Source organism: Podarcis vaucheri (genome assembly GCF_965113315.1).
Source record: "Podarcis vaucheri genome assembly, chromosome: 1".
In the NCBI taxonomy this organism is placed as follows: Eukaryota; Metazoa; Chordata; class Lepidosauria; order Squamata; family Lacertidae; genus Podarcis; species Podarcis vaucheri.
In genome coordinates, this window is record NC_138759.1 from 117,080,736 (window position 1) to 117,097,451 (window position 16,716).

At 41.6% G+C, this 16,716-nt stretch overlaps 1 protein-coding gene across 4 annotated transcripts in view; it reads left to right on the forward strand.

Annotated features, from left to right (window-relative positions):
* CCDC141 (coiled-coil domain containing 141) overlaps positions 1-15,417 on the forward strand; it is a 97,134-nt gene extending 81,717 nt beyond the window's left edge. For 2 of the 4 annotated variants that reach the window (XM_082200747.1, XM_082200748.1), the window contains exons 18-25: positions 2,167-2,307; positions 2,958-3,152; positions 3,998-4,181; positions 4,872-4,984; positions 6,725-6,847; positions 8,198-8,275; positions 9,834-10,723; positions 13,834-15,417. In XM_082200747.1, coding sequence (XP_082056873.1) covers positions 2,167-2,307; positions 2,958-3,152; positions 3,998-4,181; positions 4,872-4,984; positions 6,725-6,847; positions 8,198-8,275; positions 9,834-10,723; positions 13,834-14,095 — 1,986 coding nt within the window. In that variant the 3' untranslated portion in view covers positions 14,096-15,417. The remainder of the gene's footprint in view (positions 1-2,166; positions 2,308-2,957; positions 3,153-3,997; positions 4,182-4,871; positions 4,985-6,724; positions 6,848-8,197; positions 8,276-9,833; positions 10,724-13,833) is intronic. The other 2 variants (XM_082200749.1, XM_082200750.1) reach the window with 2 other exon arrangements.
* Positions 15,418-16,716: the final 1,299 nt, after the last annotated feature.

The following is a 16,716-nucleotide window of genomic DNA, read 5'->3' on the forward strand; positions in this document are numbered from 1 at the left end:
ATAATTAGGACCTCCAACTGAGAATGAAATATTGAAAAGGAGGCGTTGTTTATAACTGAAAGTAAAGACAGCACTGAAAGATGTCTCTCACATACACTCAAGTTTAAAGTGCATTTGTTCTGGGCTGGTGTGAGTGTGAATCATGAGGAGGAGTGTGGTACTTATTTAGCTCTCTTTCCTGCCCTATATAAAGGTTAGGCATATATTAACATAAACTTTATCTTTGCAACAACTCTGCGGTAAGCCACGATGAGAAACAATCACTCCAGTTCCTTGAAGTCCAGGGAGAAACCTGTTTAGAGAGACATTGCTGGAGCTCCATCTGGCGTCTTGGACTTGGCATTATTTGCCTAGTAAGCTTCAAGTCTAAGCCAGGATTTGAACACTGGATTCCCACATCAAAGCCCAGTACCAGATCCCAGGGAATACACCAAGAGATCATTTTCACTAAGGGTATGCAGAGGCAAACACAGCTTAGAATAGACAATAATACTTTGGAATTATTTTTGACAGCAATGGAATGTTGTGGAGGACTGGGGTGGGAGGCGGTGTCTTCCCATCTACTTCCCACAATGCCCTGCGGTCTAAGCGCGAGATTGTACTATACTTTTAAAGCACATTCAGAGCTCATCTTTTCCTTCAAAGGATTCCCGGCACCCTAGTTTACCATTCACAGAGTTACAGTTCCCAGCAACCCTCAACAAACTACAATGCGCAGAATTCTTCAAGGGGGGAAGTGTGCTTTGAAGGTAGACTGTGCACGGAGACTTAGGTGGAGAGAAGCAGATTGGCAAAGCCCTTTGTTCCTCCCCAACCCTCATTTCAAGACAGGGCTGCAGTGCGTTCCTTTCCAGTTTGCCTTAAATTGGTGGGTCCCCAGTCATGCTCTCCTCCTCTTTCCATTAGTCACCCTCTGCCCTTTTAAAAAAAAAATCATGGATAGCTGCAACTTCTTAGAAAAGCTTCCATCTTTCTCCACTTCTGTTTGTGCATTCCAGCAACATACACACCCGTCTCTCTGGAGGCCTATCGGCTTGCAGCCTCTCCCAGCTCCAGCACCAGGGTGTGGCCTTCCACTTCCCATTAAAAATAGGACACAAATTTGGTTCAGAAATAATCAAGAAGCCCCAAGATCTCAAGCTAGTAAAAATGAAAATATATTTGGTTATTTGGGATCAATCGAGCACTCTCCACGAGGTGTCCTGCTGCCTATTTTGGCAAGGAGCATATGAAAATACTGGGAAAGCATGGATTTATCTGCTTCTATCCCATGGCATTTAGTTTTGCAGCACAGTGCTAATTTGCCAGAAAAATTCAAAAGGCTATTCATTCCTTTCCAAAGACACCTTTATGAAAGCTCAAGTGGGTATCAAATTCTATGCCCTAGAGTTTCATCCCATTAGTTGCTAGATGACGGACATCATCCATCGTGTTGACGGTCAGAAACTAGAGCTCACGTGGCAAGGCCAAAATGAAACAAACATATATTATATTTTAAGACTTCCAAGAAAGTAAGAAACGAGGATGCAGTGGAAAATATACACTGCAGATGTTGCAGAGTCTGCAGTCCTGTTGGAAACGAGCAGAAGAGTTTCAGGGGAACATCAGCTTGGGGCTACTCCCTGCCCTCTTTGAAAATAGCAATGGAGGAGTAGTCTTGAAACTCACTTCTGCATCAAGCAGAAAATAGTACACATTCGTACTATTATAGCATTTTTGTGGAGTTACAAGTTTTGACACTTCTTCTTAGTGGTGATGATGCGCATCAACTATTTCCACATGGTAGTTTTTAGAAATTTCGGCCTGGGAACTTATTTCCTTTCAGAGTACTGTGTTCTCAGAATAATAAATATTTGTAGTGCATTTAAATGGTTTGCATGCTTTCACACAGAGAGAGATTGTCTCCCTTTTTTGGGGGGGGACCCCATGTTTTCAGGAAGTACATTGAGTGTAATCCTAACCACATAAATATTCCGAAGTACGTACTTTTGAATTCAACTGGGACTTTACTCCTGAGTCCTGGGTAATTGTGGTTCTACACTCAGTGGGACATACTTTTGAGTAGATAGGACTGCAGTATAAATAACTTTTTTTATTTAACTCTGTACGGGTTCTTTGTTTTATATCACTGTTAATAATCACTCATAAATAATGGTTTGTTTTCAGCTCAGAGAATCATTTAAAGACCTCAAAAAGAAATTCAATAACATGAAATTCAACTATAGCAAGAAAACTGAAAAAGCGCGAAATCTGAAGACTCTGAGAATTCAGATTCAGCAAGTTGATGCGTATTCTGAAAAAATGCAGGTAACAATTATAGTTGTTGAGTCATGCCCTGCATGATATGTATCTCAAAGATGCACCATGATGACTGACAACATTCAGCAGATAGTTTTCATATCACAGCTGATGAAACAGAACACCAAAGGTCACACATCCTTTTTCTTTTAGCAATTGGCTTAGGGTATTGTGTGTGTGTGTGTGTGTGTGTGTGTGTGTGTGTGTGTGTTTCAAGTTCAAAACTGACTGAACATTTCATGTCTGTCTTCAAAGCATTATGCAATTATTATATGATATTCCTGTTGAAAGGGTCATAGGCATGCTTTTAAATCAACAAAAGCCAAGACCAATAGTGAAAGGAAGCCATGGTTGTTAAAGTGGTATCAAAATTCTTTAAATATATTGTGCAGGTATGCTAGGGAGAAATCTACCACCTAGCTATCAGCCCCACCAAGTTAACCGGACGATGTAGAGCAATGATGGCCAAGCTGTGCCTTTAAAAAGTTTTCAGTTCCATGGAAGTTGTAAATACCTACTAAATGCAGAAATGTGTGTTGGTTTCCTGTGCTTTTCAGTTATCTGTGGCGATTTCAGATAGAGTACGTTTTTGCTCTATTGAACGTTTCTCAAATACCTTTTAGAATTTCTGAATATTCTTACTGTATTCCTTGGAACAGGTACTGAGAAAGAAGACCGATAATCTAAAGAAGAAAATCTTAGATTCCTTAGCAACTCAGCCTAGTGATAAAGCTGAGATACTCTCTGGCTCAATCAACGAATTAGAGAAACAGCTGAGTGAATTTGGCAAGATTATGGAGGATTACAAACAAAATTTGGATCTGATGGAGCGTCTGCAGCAGATGATGGAAGAGGTATACAAAAACCACAAATGCACTTTACAGATGTGTTAAGGGGCCAGTTCGAGGTATGGGACTAATGTACATTGCCTATGTGAATCTCATCCATCAATTCAGACTTTTTAAAAAAATGAACCAGAGACTTTGTGGAAAGAACCTGGAGTTAAAATGACTATAATAGTTCTCATTCATCTAATGCCTGTTCACACCCCAGACTTCAAGACTTGTTTACTGAGTGATTGTTGACTGATTATGTAAATGGCGGTTGTGTGTTTGATTGTGTTGTGTAGTATTGTGTAGAGTGTATGGAAATGATTTTTGTGACTGTTTTTGTGACTGTTTTTGTGACACTTATGAGACTTTCTGCATTATATTGCATTCTGATGTTCCATCTTGAGGCATATTGATGTTTTGCATATGATTTGATTTGTGATTCTTATGTTTATTGTTGTTTAATTATGTTACTTAAAAGCTAGAATTTTTATCATTAAAAGTAATAGTAGTAATAGGTTGTCACCATAGTATTCTTTTGGTGTTGAATGTTGAATTTGCATTGTATTTCTTACATTGACTCTTTTTGTTAGCATATGTGAACCACACACACAATTTAAAGTTATAGGCTATCAATAATATAATGGCTTTTTTCTAAATTAAGCAGCAGGGTTCAGTTTTGGGATAGTTTTTTTTGCCATGTACTCTTGAATATCGGTAAAGATCACATGAACCCCAAAACAAAAACACAGCAGTTAGCATTATGGAAAGGATTAGACATGGTTTGCCATCGTTGACTGAGCCATCAGTGATTTAACTGGAAAATATGTTTTAATATACTGGGATTTTCTGTTTCATTTCTCTCATAGTGTCTATTTTGGTGTGAAGAAGCAAGTGCTACAGTAGTTAGAGTTGAAAAATATTCATCAGAGTGTAAGACGAGGGAGGCAGTAGAAACACTTTACAAGCAATTCAACAAGTTTGTTGAGCCGATGGTTCCTCAGCAAGAGGAAAGAATTCAGCAGATTACAAACCTCGCTAAAGACTTATATGGTAAGAACCTATTATTTTGAAACTTCTATGTACATTTTGGGAGAAGAAGGGAGATGAGCTTACCGTATTTTTCTGTGTATAAGATGACCCCTTTTTTTAAACCCGAAATTAAGTTGTTTAGCTTTTGGGGGGAGTGGGGGAGGTCACTTCCGCCAATCTCTCAGTCTGCCAGCCCACCACTGCCGATCACTTGCCACAGCCACTGCCGATCTCACACCTCGCCGCAGCCAATTGTCTACCCGCTCACCACCACCAACAGCCCACCCGCCCACTTGCCGCAGTTACCAATCGCCTGCCCAATTGCCGCAGCCACAGCCAATCGCCATCAGGCCTTGCCGCAGCCACCAATCACCCGCCCAATCACCACTGCCAATCTCCTGCTTGCTGCTGCCGTCAATCGCACGTCCCCTCTGCATTCACTATCCCGACTCCCCCCATATTTCCTCTGGAAGAGAGAGAGGGGGATTCTTCTGTCTGGCAAACAGAAATGCTCACACTGAAGGAATGATTAGAAGAATGTGATGCTGAATTCCTCCCATGATAAGAAATTATGCACTTTGTTACATAGAGATGTCGGTCTATACTGTAAAAATATATATATTAAAAGTCTGAACCTAAAGCTAGATACATTTTTACTACATCGGGCTAATATAAATGTTGTACTCCTGCTCAATTTTTTGTAAACTACAGGTATTGAAGATGGAAAGAAATACATCGAGAAAATAGGAGTGAAACACAAAGAAGTTCTTGATTCTATCAGTGAACTGTGTAGCTCCTTAACAGAACTTGAAGACAAGCTTGGGGTAATTAGTTTTCCATATTGGAACCTATATTTGAGAGCCAGTGTGGTGTAGTGGTTAAGAGCGGTAGTCACGTAATCTGGGAAACCGGGTTCGTTTCTCCGCTCCTCCACATGCAGCTGCTGGGTGACCTTGGGCTGTTCACACTTCTCTGAAGTCTCTCAGCCCCACTCACCTCACAGAGTGTTTGTTGTGGGGGAGGAAGGGAAAGGAGAATGTTAGCTGCTTTGAGACTCCTGAAGGGGAGTGAAAGGCGGGATATCAAATCCAAACTCTTCTTCTTCTTCTTGTGTACTGTACACCAATTCTATATGCCCCTGTGCTTAGAACAAATATGGATTGCTTCAACTGACATATTCAGGGTCGGAGGGGAATTTTGCCCTCAGGCTGATTTGTGTCTGTCTGGGGTTTCTTGCCTTCCTCCTAGCAACCATCACAGCTTTGATGGCTATGGCATTGGGTATGACCTTTAGCCTTTGTTGGAGGTGAAGATTCAGGCCTCTTCCATCTATCTCCATGGCAGCAGGATATCTCAGGGGAGGTGCTTCTGGCCAAACACCCAAGTGGGGACTGAGGGCCATAAGCACTTCCCAGCATGGCAAACTAGTCAGATTGTATCTGGTGCATGTTATAGGTCATCCTTTAACAGGTTTGACCCCCCCCCCAATTGTCCAGCAGGCAGGCTGGATAAAACAGGAGATGTCCAGTGCCATGTCCAGCTCACTCACATCTGTAATCCATAATGTTGTGACCAACTTTGAACCCAAGGTGCTTGTCCAAGTCCTTTCTTTAACTGTAGTAGCCTGGGCATGCAAACTCAATTGGCTCTTTATTTTAAAGCATTTATATGCTGCTTTTCTAAATAAAGAAAATCGTTCCAGGCACCAACCATAAATAAAAATGTTCCAGACACCAACCAGAACAGAATAAAATGGCGTCCCCAAAAGAGCAATTCAAACAACAAATTATGTAATCATAATTCACAAAAACAGTAGAAGATCTCTACAGCTGAATTTTGTCTATTTACAGTAGTCCCTGTAATATGTATATCCCATCTGACACTGTGATCATTAGGGTAGCTACCATGTGACTCATAACCTATTTCGATGGCAAAAATTAGATTAATATGCCTCCAAAGGTCAACACAGTTGATCTACCCAGAAGAGTCCTGCTTTACTTAGCCTCATAAATGTCAATAAAATAAAAATGAAATTTATGAGGCCTGTTTGTAACTCTTTTCCCTCTAAGCCTTGAAAGGGGGGGGGTTATTGGGTTGTTTTTATTTTGATTATATATTTTGTGGCTTTATATTTTGAGTTTGTTCTGTGAACTGCCCTGAGACCTCCAGGTATACAGCGGTATATAAATTCAATAAATCATCATCATCATCCTTTAAAAAAAGCATGTGAAAATAGTCCATTTTTAGATTATCACTTCCACCCATCCCAAGCCAGTGGATAATGGGAGTTGTAGTTCAGAAACATCTGGAGGGTTGGAGGTTCCCCACACCTACTTTAATTTTTTATCTCAATTTTGTGTTTCAGATGCTGCTGTGTCTTTATTAATTTATGTCCGTTCACTTGTAGTTTTGGTTTTCATTGTATTATATTATATTTTATTGTGTTAAAAGCTACTGACATAATTTAAGCTCAAAAGAATAACTATATAGGATATGTTTGACAAAGTCAGTCACTATTTTTATTGCTTTGTTCAGCTACCATAGCTCCTTTTTCCATTTGACAGGAAGACTCACTAAAGGGGAAAGCACAAAATTCTGGTAATTTTGAGGACAAGCAAGAAGCAGAACAGAAACAGATGACAAACAAGGAAAATCTAAAAGAAAAGACAAATGAGCTAAAACAACAGGTTTGCAAACCTTTTTAACCATCTTACTTCTGGGTGAATTAATCTCAGGTCAATGAAAACTGGTTTTAGGGGAGCAATTCACACAGGCTCAAAATATTGCCTTGCTGTGATCTTGCGGGGTCTGCCATTTGCTGCCCAGCATGTTAGGCTGGGAGCTGGGAGCTGGAGGGTTCACTTCACACAGCTGGGGGTGGGGAATGCAAGACCTGCCTTTCCAGCTGGCATGCTAAACTGCCCAATTGGGTGAGTGTTGTGGGGTTAGGGGCCTGGGGACAACCGGGACAACTGGGACAACCTTCCCCCATAAAAGGGAGTGAGGCCCAGCCTCTTGCTCACATGGAGGTCCTGGACATGGAGTTCAGACCATCCAGGCTGTACAGTTTGAGGACATAGTTATAGAATTGTTGGCAGGTAACAAAACGTCCAGCAACTTAAAAAGCAGAGACAAAGGTCCGTATAGTTAAAGCTATGGTTTTCCCAGTAGTAATGTATGGAAGTGAGAGCTGGACCATAAAGAAGGCTGATCGCCGAAGAATTGATCCTTTTGAATTATGGTGCTGGAGGAGACTCTTGAGAGACCCATATACTGCAAGAAGATCAAACCTCTCCATTCTGAAGGAAATCAGCCCTGAGTGCTCACTGGAAGGACAGTTCGTGAAGCTGAGGCTCCAATACTTTGGCCACCTCAGGAGAAGAGAAGACTCCCTGGAAAAGACCCTGATGTTGGGAAAGATGGAGGGCACAAGGAGAAGGGGACGACAGAGGACAAGATGGTTGGATAGTGTTCTCGAAGCTACAAGCATGAGTTTGACCAAACTGCGGGAGGCAGTGGAAGACAGGAGTTCCTGGCGTGCTCTGGTCCATGGGGTCACGAAGAGTTGGACACAACTAAACGACTAAACAACAACAACAAAATGTCATGACTTTGGTAGATAAGCCACTGAGTGGCTTTAACATCCTTTAACATCAGGGTAGCCTGTTAAAAGGATCTGGGAAGTAGCAGTAGTGTCCAAGAGCCCACATGGGGGCCATAGCACCCCTTCCATGATGCGGCATTCGCATGAACGGCACACTTGATCCATTTCCGACCCAATTGTGAGTTCAACTAGTAGGCGGGCTGGTTAAGGTGGATACTTAGCCAGTGCATTTGCCAAACTGATTGACCTCTGCCTAATGCAACTGGGACACACAAACACTCATCTAGAATCTTGTGGGATTCAGCTGAAGGAATAATCCCTTGTCTTGAAAATATATCTTTAGGGAAACAATTTATTACATATTGAGCCATTTAGCTTTCTTAGTGACCATGTTCAATGCACTCATTTTATTTGTTTACTGGCTTACTTATAGATGGAGTCGAGCACATTAGCTGAAAGCCCAGTTGCAACCAAGACTGTGAACACTGTTGCCTCTGCCAACACTAGAAAGGTAATCAGTTTTGTTCTAAAATGTTTGTAAACCAAGGTTATTCAAAGCAAAACCATGACTTGCATTCAGAAAACAAAAATAAGAAAAATTCCCTACCTACCTATATAGATTACTTTTGTAGCAGTGTTTCCTTGTGTTCCTTTTCTTTAGTGACTGGACTCATCTTTTGTCTGATGCTTACATAATTAGCTCCTTGGCACAAACGTCCTCTAAAAGTGCCTAGTGCTACCCCAATGAAACTCTCAATTCAGTTTCCTGTGTGCTGTTGAAAAAAATACGATTGCCTCATCTAAGCCACCTGCATTTATTCTTCAAGAGTCTTTTACATAGCACAGCATGATTTAGTATTATTGAGGGTAGCATACTATAATCTGGATCACCGATTCGTAACATATTTTTGTCACACCAGCTAATGGATTTGAAATTTTGCCTGAAATCGTGTGTGTACGCAAGTCCATTATTAGTAGAAAAGTTTTTGACAGGTGCTTTTCAACCCTCTCATTATAATGACTAAGAACCAGGAGCATGACTTACAGACAAGCACCCTTCTTTCTAGGTTCAATTGCGAGTATTCACTCACTGAATACAGCTGAGGTCAGAGGTGGCACCTTGGGGCGAAGATTGGGGTGCCTTGCAGCTCATGGAAACCTTGCACAGCGCCACACACAGCTTTAATGGCTGAGGCTCCTCCTCTCTCGTACTCAGAATGAACATGCTTTGGATGCTGCGCTGCACTGGCCTTGGCGGCTCCGCCTCCTCTGCCCCCTCAATATTAGGGGGGCTGAGCCCCCTTGCTAAGGAATAGTGAGGGAGCTGATGGCACCTCCACCCACCTAGAGTTGGCACGCTTGCCTGAGTTACAGCTGCATCTTCTGTGTTGGAAAAAAAACTTGCAGGCTCTGCATTAGATCACCGGCCAGTTGAGGACTATGAGCAGTATAGATTCTTTGATTCCATTTGTAGTGGAGAGAATTCTGAGCTGCAGCTGTTTTTAATAAATCACAAAATGATTGGGGAGGAAAGAGGCTAAAGCACAGGTATGGGATTGACTACCTGTGAGAATGGCAAGCATTGATTGAGCCTAAGGGTGAAATCGCTAAATTGTAAGAGAGTTAAAGGAGTGGGATTGATATCAGAAGTCTGGAACACTCCTAGGAAAGAACTACAGAAGTGGAAATGGGAAGGAGAGGGGTACCAGTAATTGTTACCCACCCCAAGCCCTTTGGACAGGACACGCTGCTTTATTTAAAAAGAATTGCTATAAGGATTTATTACTGTTGATAGAACTGAAAAGTCCCATGATAATAAGCTTGATTTCATACTGTAACTAAATTGTAAATGAATACTTTTTACATTCTACCAGTCACATAGCTCATTTATTGTGTTTTCAGAAATTAAATTCCCCTGTAGAATAAAACATGTCGTAGAAATATTTGAAGGGGAATGAAAATCCTATTCAACTCAGTACATAACAGGGAAACAACAAACAATAATAATTCAATTATCTTTGTTCAGTCGCTCTCTTTCTCCCTCCCTCCTTTTCTCTCTCTTTTCTTAGGAAGAGATGATATTGGCTGATATTTCAGTTGTCTGCTCAGCTGGTGAGGATTCTGTTTCACAAGACACAGATCTCCTCTTGTCTTCTGCCAAAGAGGATAGCTTTCAGGCCGAGCTGCTGGCAGAAGAAGTGCCCTCTGGAGATGAATATGAGTGTATATCTCCTGATGATATCTCTCTGCCACCGCTTTCTGAGACACCAGAGTCCAACCTTCTGCATTCTGAAACAGAGCTCGAAGAGCCACCTTGCTGTAGCTCACATAGCCTGCATGTCAGCTCCTATAGCGTGCAAATGCAGATAAATGCTGGCGGCAAAAGAATGACAGATGAATGCGATCCTTTAACCTCCGTTGCTTACGCTGACACGCCTGGTCACAGAAAGGAACACATGTCAGATCAGCCAGGGAGATTTTCTTCCTCTACCCTAAGCTACCACTCAAAACACAAAGCAGAGTCCCCTTTTGTTCCCAGTCCGCCAGAAATGCCTGAGGCCAGCCCCCTCACATGCATGCTCAAGGCAGAGCCTGCCTATTGCATGATGAGTGAAGTGTGCGAGACCCGTTTGCAACGCCACGAGGTCCACAGAAGCATGGCAGAAGCCCAGGGACAATTGCATGACGGAAATAACTTCACTAAAAGCCAAGATAGGCTGCATGCTTCACCCAACGCATTCTCAGATCTCCTGTTTCAATCAGACACCACCAGAAGCTGCCAGAGGCAGATGGTCACCCGAGAAGAGATTAAAAGTATATCTGAAAAGAACAGCATGGTCAGCCTTTGTGGACAGACGCCTAACTTCTCCAAGCTTCTGTCTAATGTCACTGTCATGGAAGGCTCTCCGGTGACTTTGGAAGTAGAAGTAACAGGATTCCCAGAGCCAACGCTGACCTGGTGGGTAGCTTACAATGAGAAAACCTAAATATAAATAGAGAAATCCCCACAGAGTCACATATAACCGAGCGCCAATTAGAAAACCAGAGCTACTTGTTTGGATCGCGCCACATGATTCCATTTCCAGCCAAAGCCCAATTCAAAAGTCACAATATGCATGCAATGTTAGGCCTTGATGCCACCATAACTCTCAAATGTCAAAGTGATTAAAGCATGCCCCACCCGAAATATTTTAAAAAATTTAAGATAAATGATAAACATCTCAATTTCCCAACAAAACATTCCAGTTGCTAAAAGTGCATTAAAATTCCTTTTCAAAGAGCTTATGAGTATGAGTGGATTGCTCTACATTGACAGACCAATGTCCATATTACCCAGAAAGCAGAGGAAAAATTGGGGGAATAATTTACCTTGTCCTGGATTCACTGAACCACATTACTATTTATGCATGCTCAAGAAGGCTGTGTCATCACAACCTGCTACAAAACACTGGGCACTGCCACTTTGCCAGATGAGAAACTGGGGCTAATAGGCTCCCAGCCAAAGAACCCCAACACAGTATGCAGTGATCAATCTTGAGGATTTTGGCTTTTTAATCCCCCCTCCCCCGTTTTCAACAATAAGTACTCCAGACACCCTGAGTTTCAAGTTCAAGTTGCTACATTCCTAAAAGAAAGTAAGAGGGACAGCCCCAAAGCCCAGTGAAAGTTCAGAGTTGGTCACTCAATCTTCTGGATTGAGGCCACTGTCTTGCTCAAGATATTCCAATGCAGCCATGCCAAAGCTATGATTCAACAAATGCAAAGGTCCTTCGGCTGTATCCAGCCAACAACGCGTTTGTCCCAGACATCACAACCCATGATCACCCATAGCAACTCTTCCACAGGCCAACTTAGAAAGAAAGAAAGAAAATGCATTTCCATTTTACCTTGGATATGGGCCAACAGCTTTTATTTTGCTGATTCTTGCTCTGGAATGATACAGAGCTGATGACAAGTTTTCTTTGGGGGGGGGGGGGAAATCCAGTATAAAAGGTAATAAAAGACTCATGGTAATGAAATCAGAGAGGGAAGAGAGTGTGCAGAAGAGGAATTTCTACTTGTTTTCATCTTTAAATGGAGCTTCTTGGGTTCATAGTAAGATAGGACAGGCTGAATCTTAGTAAGACATTTTTCCCACATAGATTTTGCTGCAAATCCACATTTAGTTAGCTAAGTAAAATGTAGATTGATTCTAAGATCATCTCACATTGTCACTTATTTCCTTTCCTCTATCCTTTATTCCTTGCCTCTTTTATGGCAGTGTATGTTCTTGCAGCTACTTTACTCTACCTGCACTCCACATAGAAAGCAGAATTATAGAGAGACAACATTTTTATTGTGTGTGCATATAACATCTTTGAAACCAGAAACTAACCCACGTTGAACAGAATTATTATCAGAATGCAGTTGAGAAGCAAATGGAACAACTAAAAACTATCCCTGTGTTGTCACTAACCAATTCTTAAATTATTTTTGCTTTTAAAATACCCTAATCTTCTTTCCTTTGGGAAACCTGCTGCCAGCTTTCAGCAGACCTTAATACTTAGACCATTTTATTTAATACAAAAAATGTTACTGCAGCTTGTTCAGCTTTTGAACAAAATAATTTTTTACAACAGAAGGATGATTAAAAATAAGTCCAGGAGGGAATTTTCACAATAGGAACTAATCACGGATGTTATGATGCTCTAATATTGATGGCAACAAAATATGCTTTTTGCCAAAAAAGAAGAAAGGAATACAGTGATACCTCAGGTTACAGATGCTTCAGGTTACAGACTCCGCTAACCCAGAAATAGTACCTCGGGTTAAGAACTTTGCTTCAGGATGAGAACAGAAATTACACGGCGGCAGTGGGAGGCCCCATTAGCTAAAGTGGTACCTCAGGTTAAGAACAGTTTCAGGTTAAGAACGGACCTCCGGAACGAATTAAGTTCTTAACCTGAGATACCACTGAACTACATATCAGGCTTTGGTAGACTCGGCCCTCCAGATGTTTTGGGACTACGACTTCCATCATCCTTGACCACTGGCCTGTTAGCTAGGGATGATGGGAGTTGTAGTCCCAAAACGTCTGGAGGGCCGAGTTTGCCTATGCCTGCTATATATACACAACACTAATCGACCTAAGGTAATATGTAAACAAAAGAGCAGATGTTGGAAGGCAATGGGGGCAGAAGTAATTAGCTGATCTGCAGTGCCATTTATTCATTTCCTATTGAGTGGTTCCCAAAAATGTGTGGTGGAAAAGATGGGGCAGTCGGTGCCCCCCTCCACCAAGTCAACTTTAAATGATAGGCTGCTCTTGGTAAATAAGAGGTCAGCGAGGGGATAGGAAATTCATAGATTTTGCTGGGACTACATAAATTGCCTCCTACAATTCTTGGCATAGCTACTTCTTAACGTATCAATGTCCACCCATTCTTGGGTGTTTTTGCAGTGACAGTTCTCCCTCTCATAGCCTATTTCCCCACTCAAAGTCACAGGATGGTATTAGCCGTGGAATGAGGCACATACCTATCCATGACACTGGGACAATAACAGTTTTCTAGAAACACAAAATAGACACAGAACATTGCCAAACTTTATTTTGGGGCATGTTCCCCAATGAAAAGCAAAACAAAATAATAATAATCCCCTGTTCTGATGTTTCTCTCACTTACAGAATAACCCCAGTCAATTCAGCAGGACAGTTTCCTTTGGGTCAAATAAATGCTCCCAAATATAAATGAAACAGGGCCTTTGCCTTTATGGAGCCAAACAAAATGTCACAAGAAGCTCCCCTTTAAGAACACATACTTCAAGATCCCAGGCTTTATTTAACCTCTTTCCTGCTAATTAAACCTTTCCCCCCTTTTTTTAACCACAAAAACTTGTCCTAAATAGTTGCAAACCCAATCCTCTCTTTTTAATAAAAGACACCAGGAGGCAGGGAACTAATGTTAGCGATTTGCCCCTTACCGCCAACTTCCTGTCATAGATCTGTAAGAACTTGTTTGACGCGACAGATTGTTTTGCTTCGACAAACATTCATGTTAACCTGACTTGAAAACTGACTCTCTGCTTCAGGTACAAGAAGGGCCAGAAAGTGACTGGAGATGAGCACTTAAAAATCTCACACAAGGACACAAAGTATGCTTTGTTCATTGAGAAGGTGTGTGACACAGACGCTGGCCTCTATGTGGTCCGGGCTAAAAATTCTAGTGGCACGGTCTCCTCAAGTGCCATTCTCCATGTGCAAGGTAACAAGCCACCTATAAAAAGAATAGACTGGATAATCATCTGTGCCCTCTACTTGGTTGTTTCACTTGCGTACTGGCTGTTCACTTAGCACAGCAGCACACCAGCACCACGGGACTTTAACTTTCACACTTGGAGACGACAGCAAATGGCCGCCTTTTGCTGCACCTCACATCACTTTCACCCCCTTTGATTATGAGTCACTCTGAATATAGTTCTTCTGATATTAATATCACAGCTACACTGGTTGTCGTTATTCATTCATTACTATATCAATGTTACTTGGGGGTGGGAAAGAGATTTGTAAAGACACCTAGTAGGTTTTTTTGTGCTTTAGACCTAACACAAACAATAAAAAAGAAATGTATTATTTATGGGTTACAATTCGATTGCAGGCATCCACTTCAATTTATCTCCTGGTTGTTTTTTAAAAAAATATATAATCATACTGTGAATACTTTAATGAAAATGCACCAAGGTTTCATACACTTAGAATATTTGTAGCATAATTCAAAGGGCTTTACTCCTATTGCCTCAATCTGTGCAACAGCTCTGCAAGGTAGGATGGTACTGTTGTATTGTTATCCCCATGTTGCAAGCGGTGCTGGGTGAGCCTGGAAGAATAGTGGTTTGCTGAAGGCCCACGTAGAAGCTTTTGAAAAGGGGATTTTCTGACTTGCAGCTCAGACACTTAAGACAATGCACAATGCTAGGTTTTGCCAATTTCAGATTGTATGTCAACTTGTCAAAGCGAGAAGATACGAAAATAGTTGATGCATTAATCATTTTAATTCACTCTTGAATGTTTTCAAATAGAACAAGAAATTGAGAATGATGTTTAAAAGGAGGGGAAATGTTTGTGGGTGACGTGGTGTAGTTTAAAACATGATAAAATATAAAGCAAATAAAATGTTACTGAGTACGCCCTTGCTAAAGTAATAAGGAAGGAGTAATACTTTTTAAAGCAAGTTAAGAGTCTTAGAAGGAATTTACTTGGGAATTGCATTTCTTTTATTTTTAAATGTGGGAGCCAGAGCAACATTGTATTATTAGAATTTCTTGCCTTGAAGGATGTAATATCTTTGATTCATTGAATAATATATTACCAGTTTTGACAAAGGTAAGGGGGAAAATGATGCTATTTAAAGGGAGAGTTCACTTGTACATTTTCACCAAATTCAAATGACAAGTTGATCATCGTTAATTCCTTCCGTTTCCTAGGAAGAGGAGACATACATATATGGTATCTATGTGGTTTAAAAAATGGTTGATAAATATTAGTGTAACTTTTTTTCTTGGAGAATAACTTTCTTCTTTCTTATAATGACTGCTTTGAGGGAAATTAATTTTTTTAAAGAAATCCAATCTCTTAAAAGAAAATTACAATATGAAAATAAATCTTCAAGTGCACAGTGTGCTGTGGAAAGAATATCTGTTACAAATGGCAGGGAGGGAGGGGGTAGGAAGATGGAGGGAAGAGGAGTTTTAGCCAACTGGCTGCAGATTTATTAGAGACATGTAAAACTGAAAGGAGATCAGTCTTCTAGGCAGCCCCGTCCTTGAGGCAAAGAAAGCAGGGGAGGGAGGCCAGTTGATCCAAGACGACAACTTATCATCGTTCTATGAACAGAATATATTGGGCAGATGATGTGCTACACTTGTGGGCACAGGCGCAGTAAGGCTGCCTCCAAGAAGCCAAGGCAGCAGGGATGCATAGCAGAATTACCACAGTACAATGTTCTTGGATCAAAACACGCCACAACTTTTATTGATTACAGATGTAAGTAGGCTTAGGCTTAGGTCCTGGGTATCCTGAATCATCCAGTCTCCTGATTGGGGGTCGGTTCCTGGGATAGGGTTGCCCTATAACATGCATCAAATAGAAGCAACTCCTCGGGACCACCAATTTGTTGAATGTTGTGGTCCTCAGCCCCTGTCTGGGTCTACAAACAGAAGCACCTCCCCCAGGATTCCTTTAAAGGGATACCCCATTTCCTTGGAGAGGGAAGGCAGAGACTTTTATAACCCTCTCCTCCGCTGTTGACTCAGGATCCTATCCAATGCCTTAGTCAACAAAAGTTGTGATGATTGCTGTGAGGTAGGCAGGCCCAATCTGTTTGCAGGAGAAATTCCTCCCTGGCCCTGAATACAGCGGCTGAAACTTCCATAGCAAGGTCATACAGCAAACCACGCTAACAAGGGTGGGAGATAAAACTCTTGACTGGCAACAGAATTTGGAGGTGGACCTGAATATATCTTGAGGGAAAGGGCCTGAGTGAAGACTCCTGATGGAGTCCCCGTCAGTTCCGCCGCCTGAAGCTCTGTCCCTGGGCTCACCCACGATTGGTTGATTGGTGGGTGGGAAATTCAGGAGGAGGCCATAACTGCCACTTCACATTTCAAGGTCAATGGATCTTCCTTTACATCCACCCTTATACATGAATCACACTGCAACAAAATTCTCCTTGTAGCTCCTTTCAGAATACTGCACAGGTGGTAACAAAGTAGGGGAAAAGTTGTGTTCCAAAAATTGCTGTCAATAGTTTCACATGCTGTCTCAGATAACACAGCTGCTTCACACATGCGTTGACGATAGCTGCATCAGCAGTCGAAGACGAGCGCATGTGAGTGAACCATCACAGTTCTAACACAACACATGTATTTCATATCATGCCTCTCCTGAAATGCAATCCTTTTCAGTGGAGTCAGTTC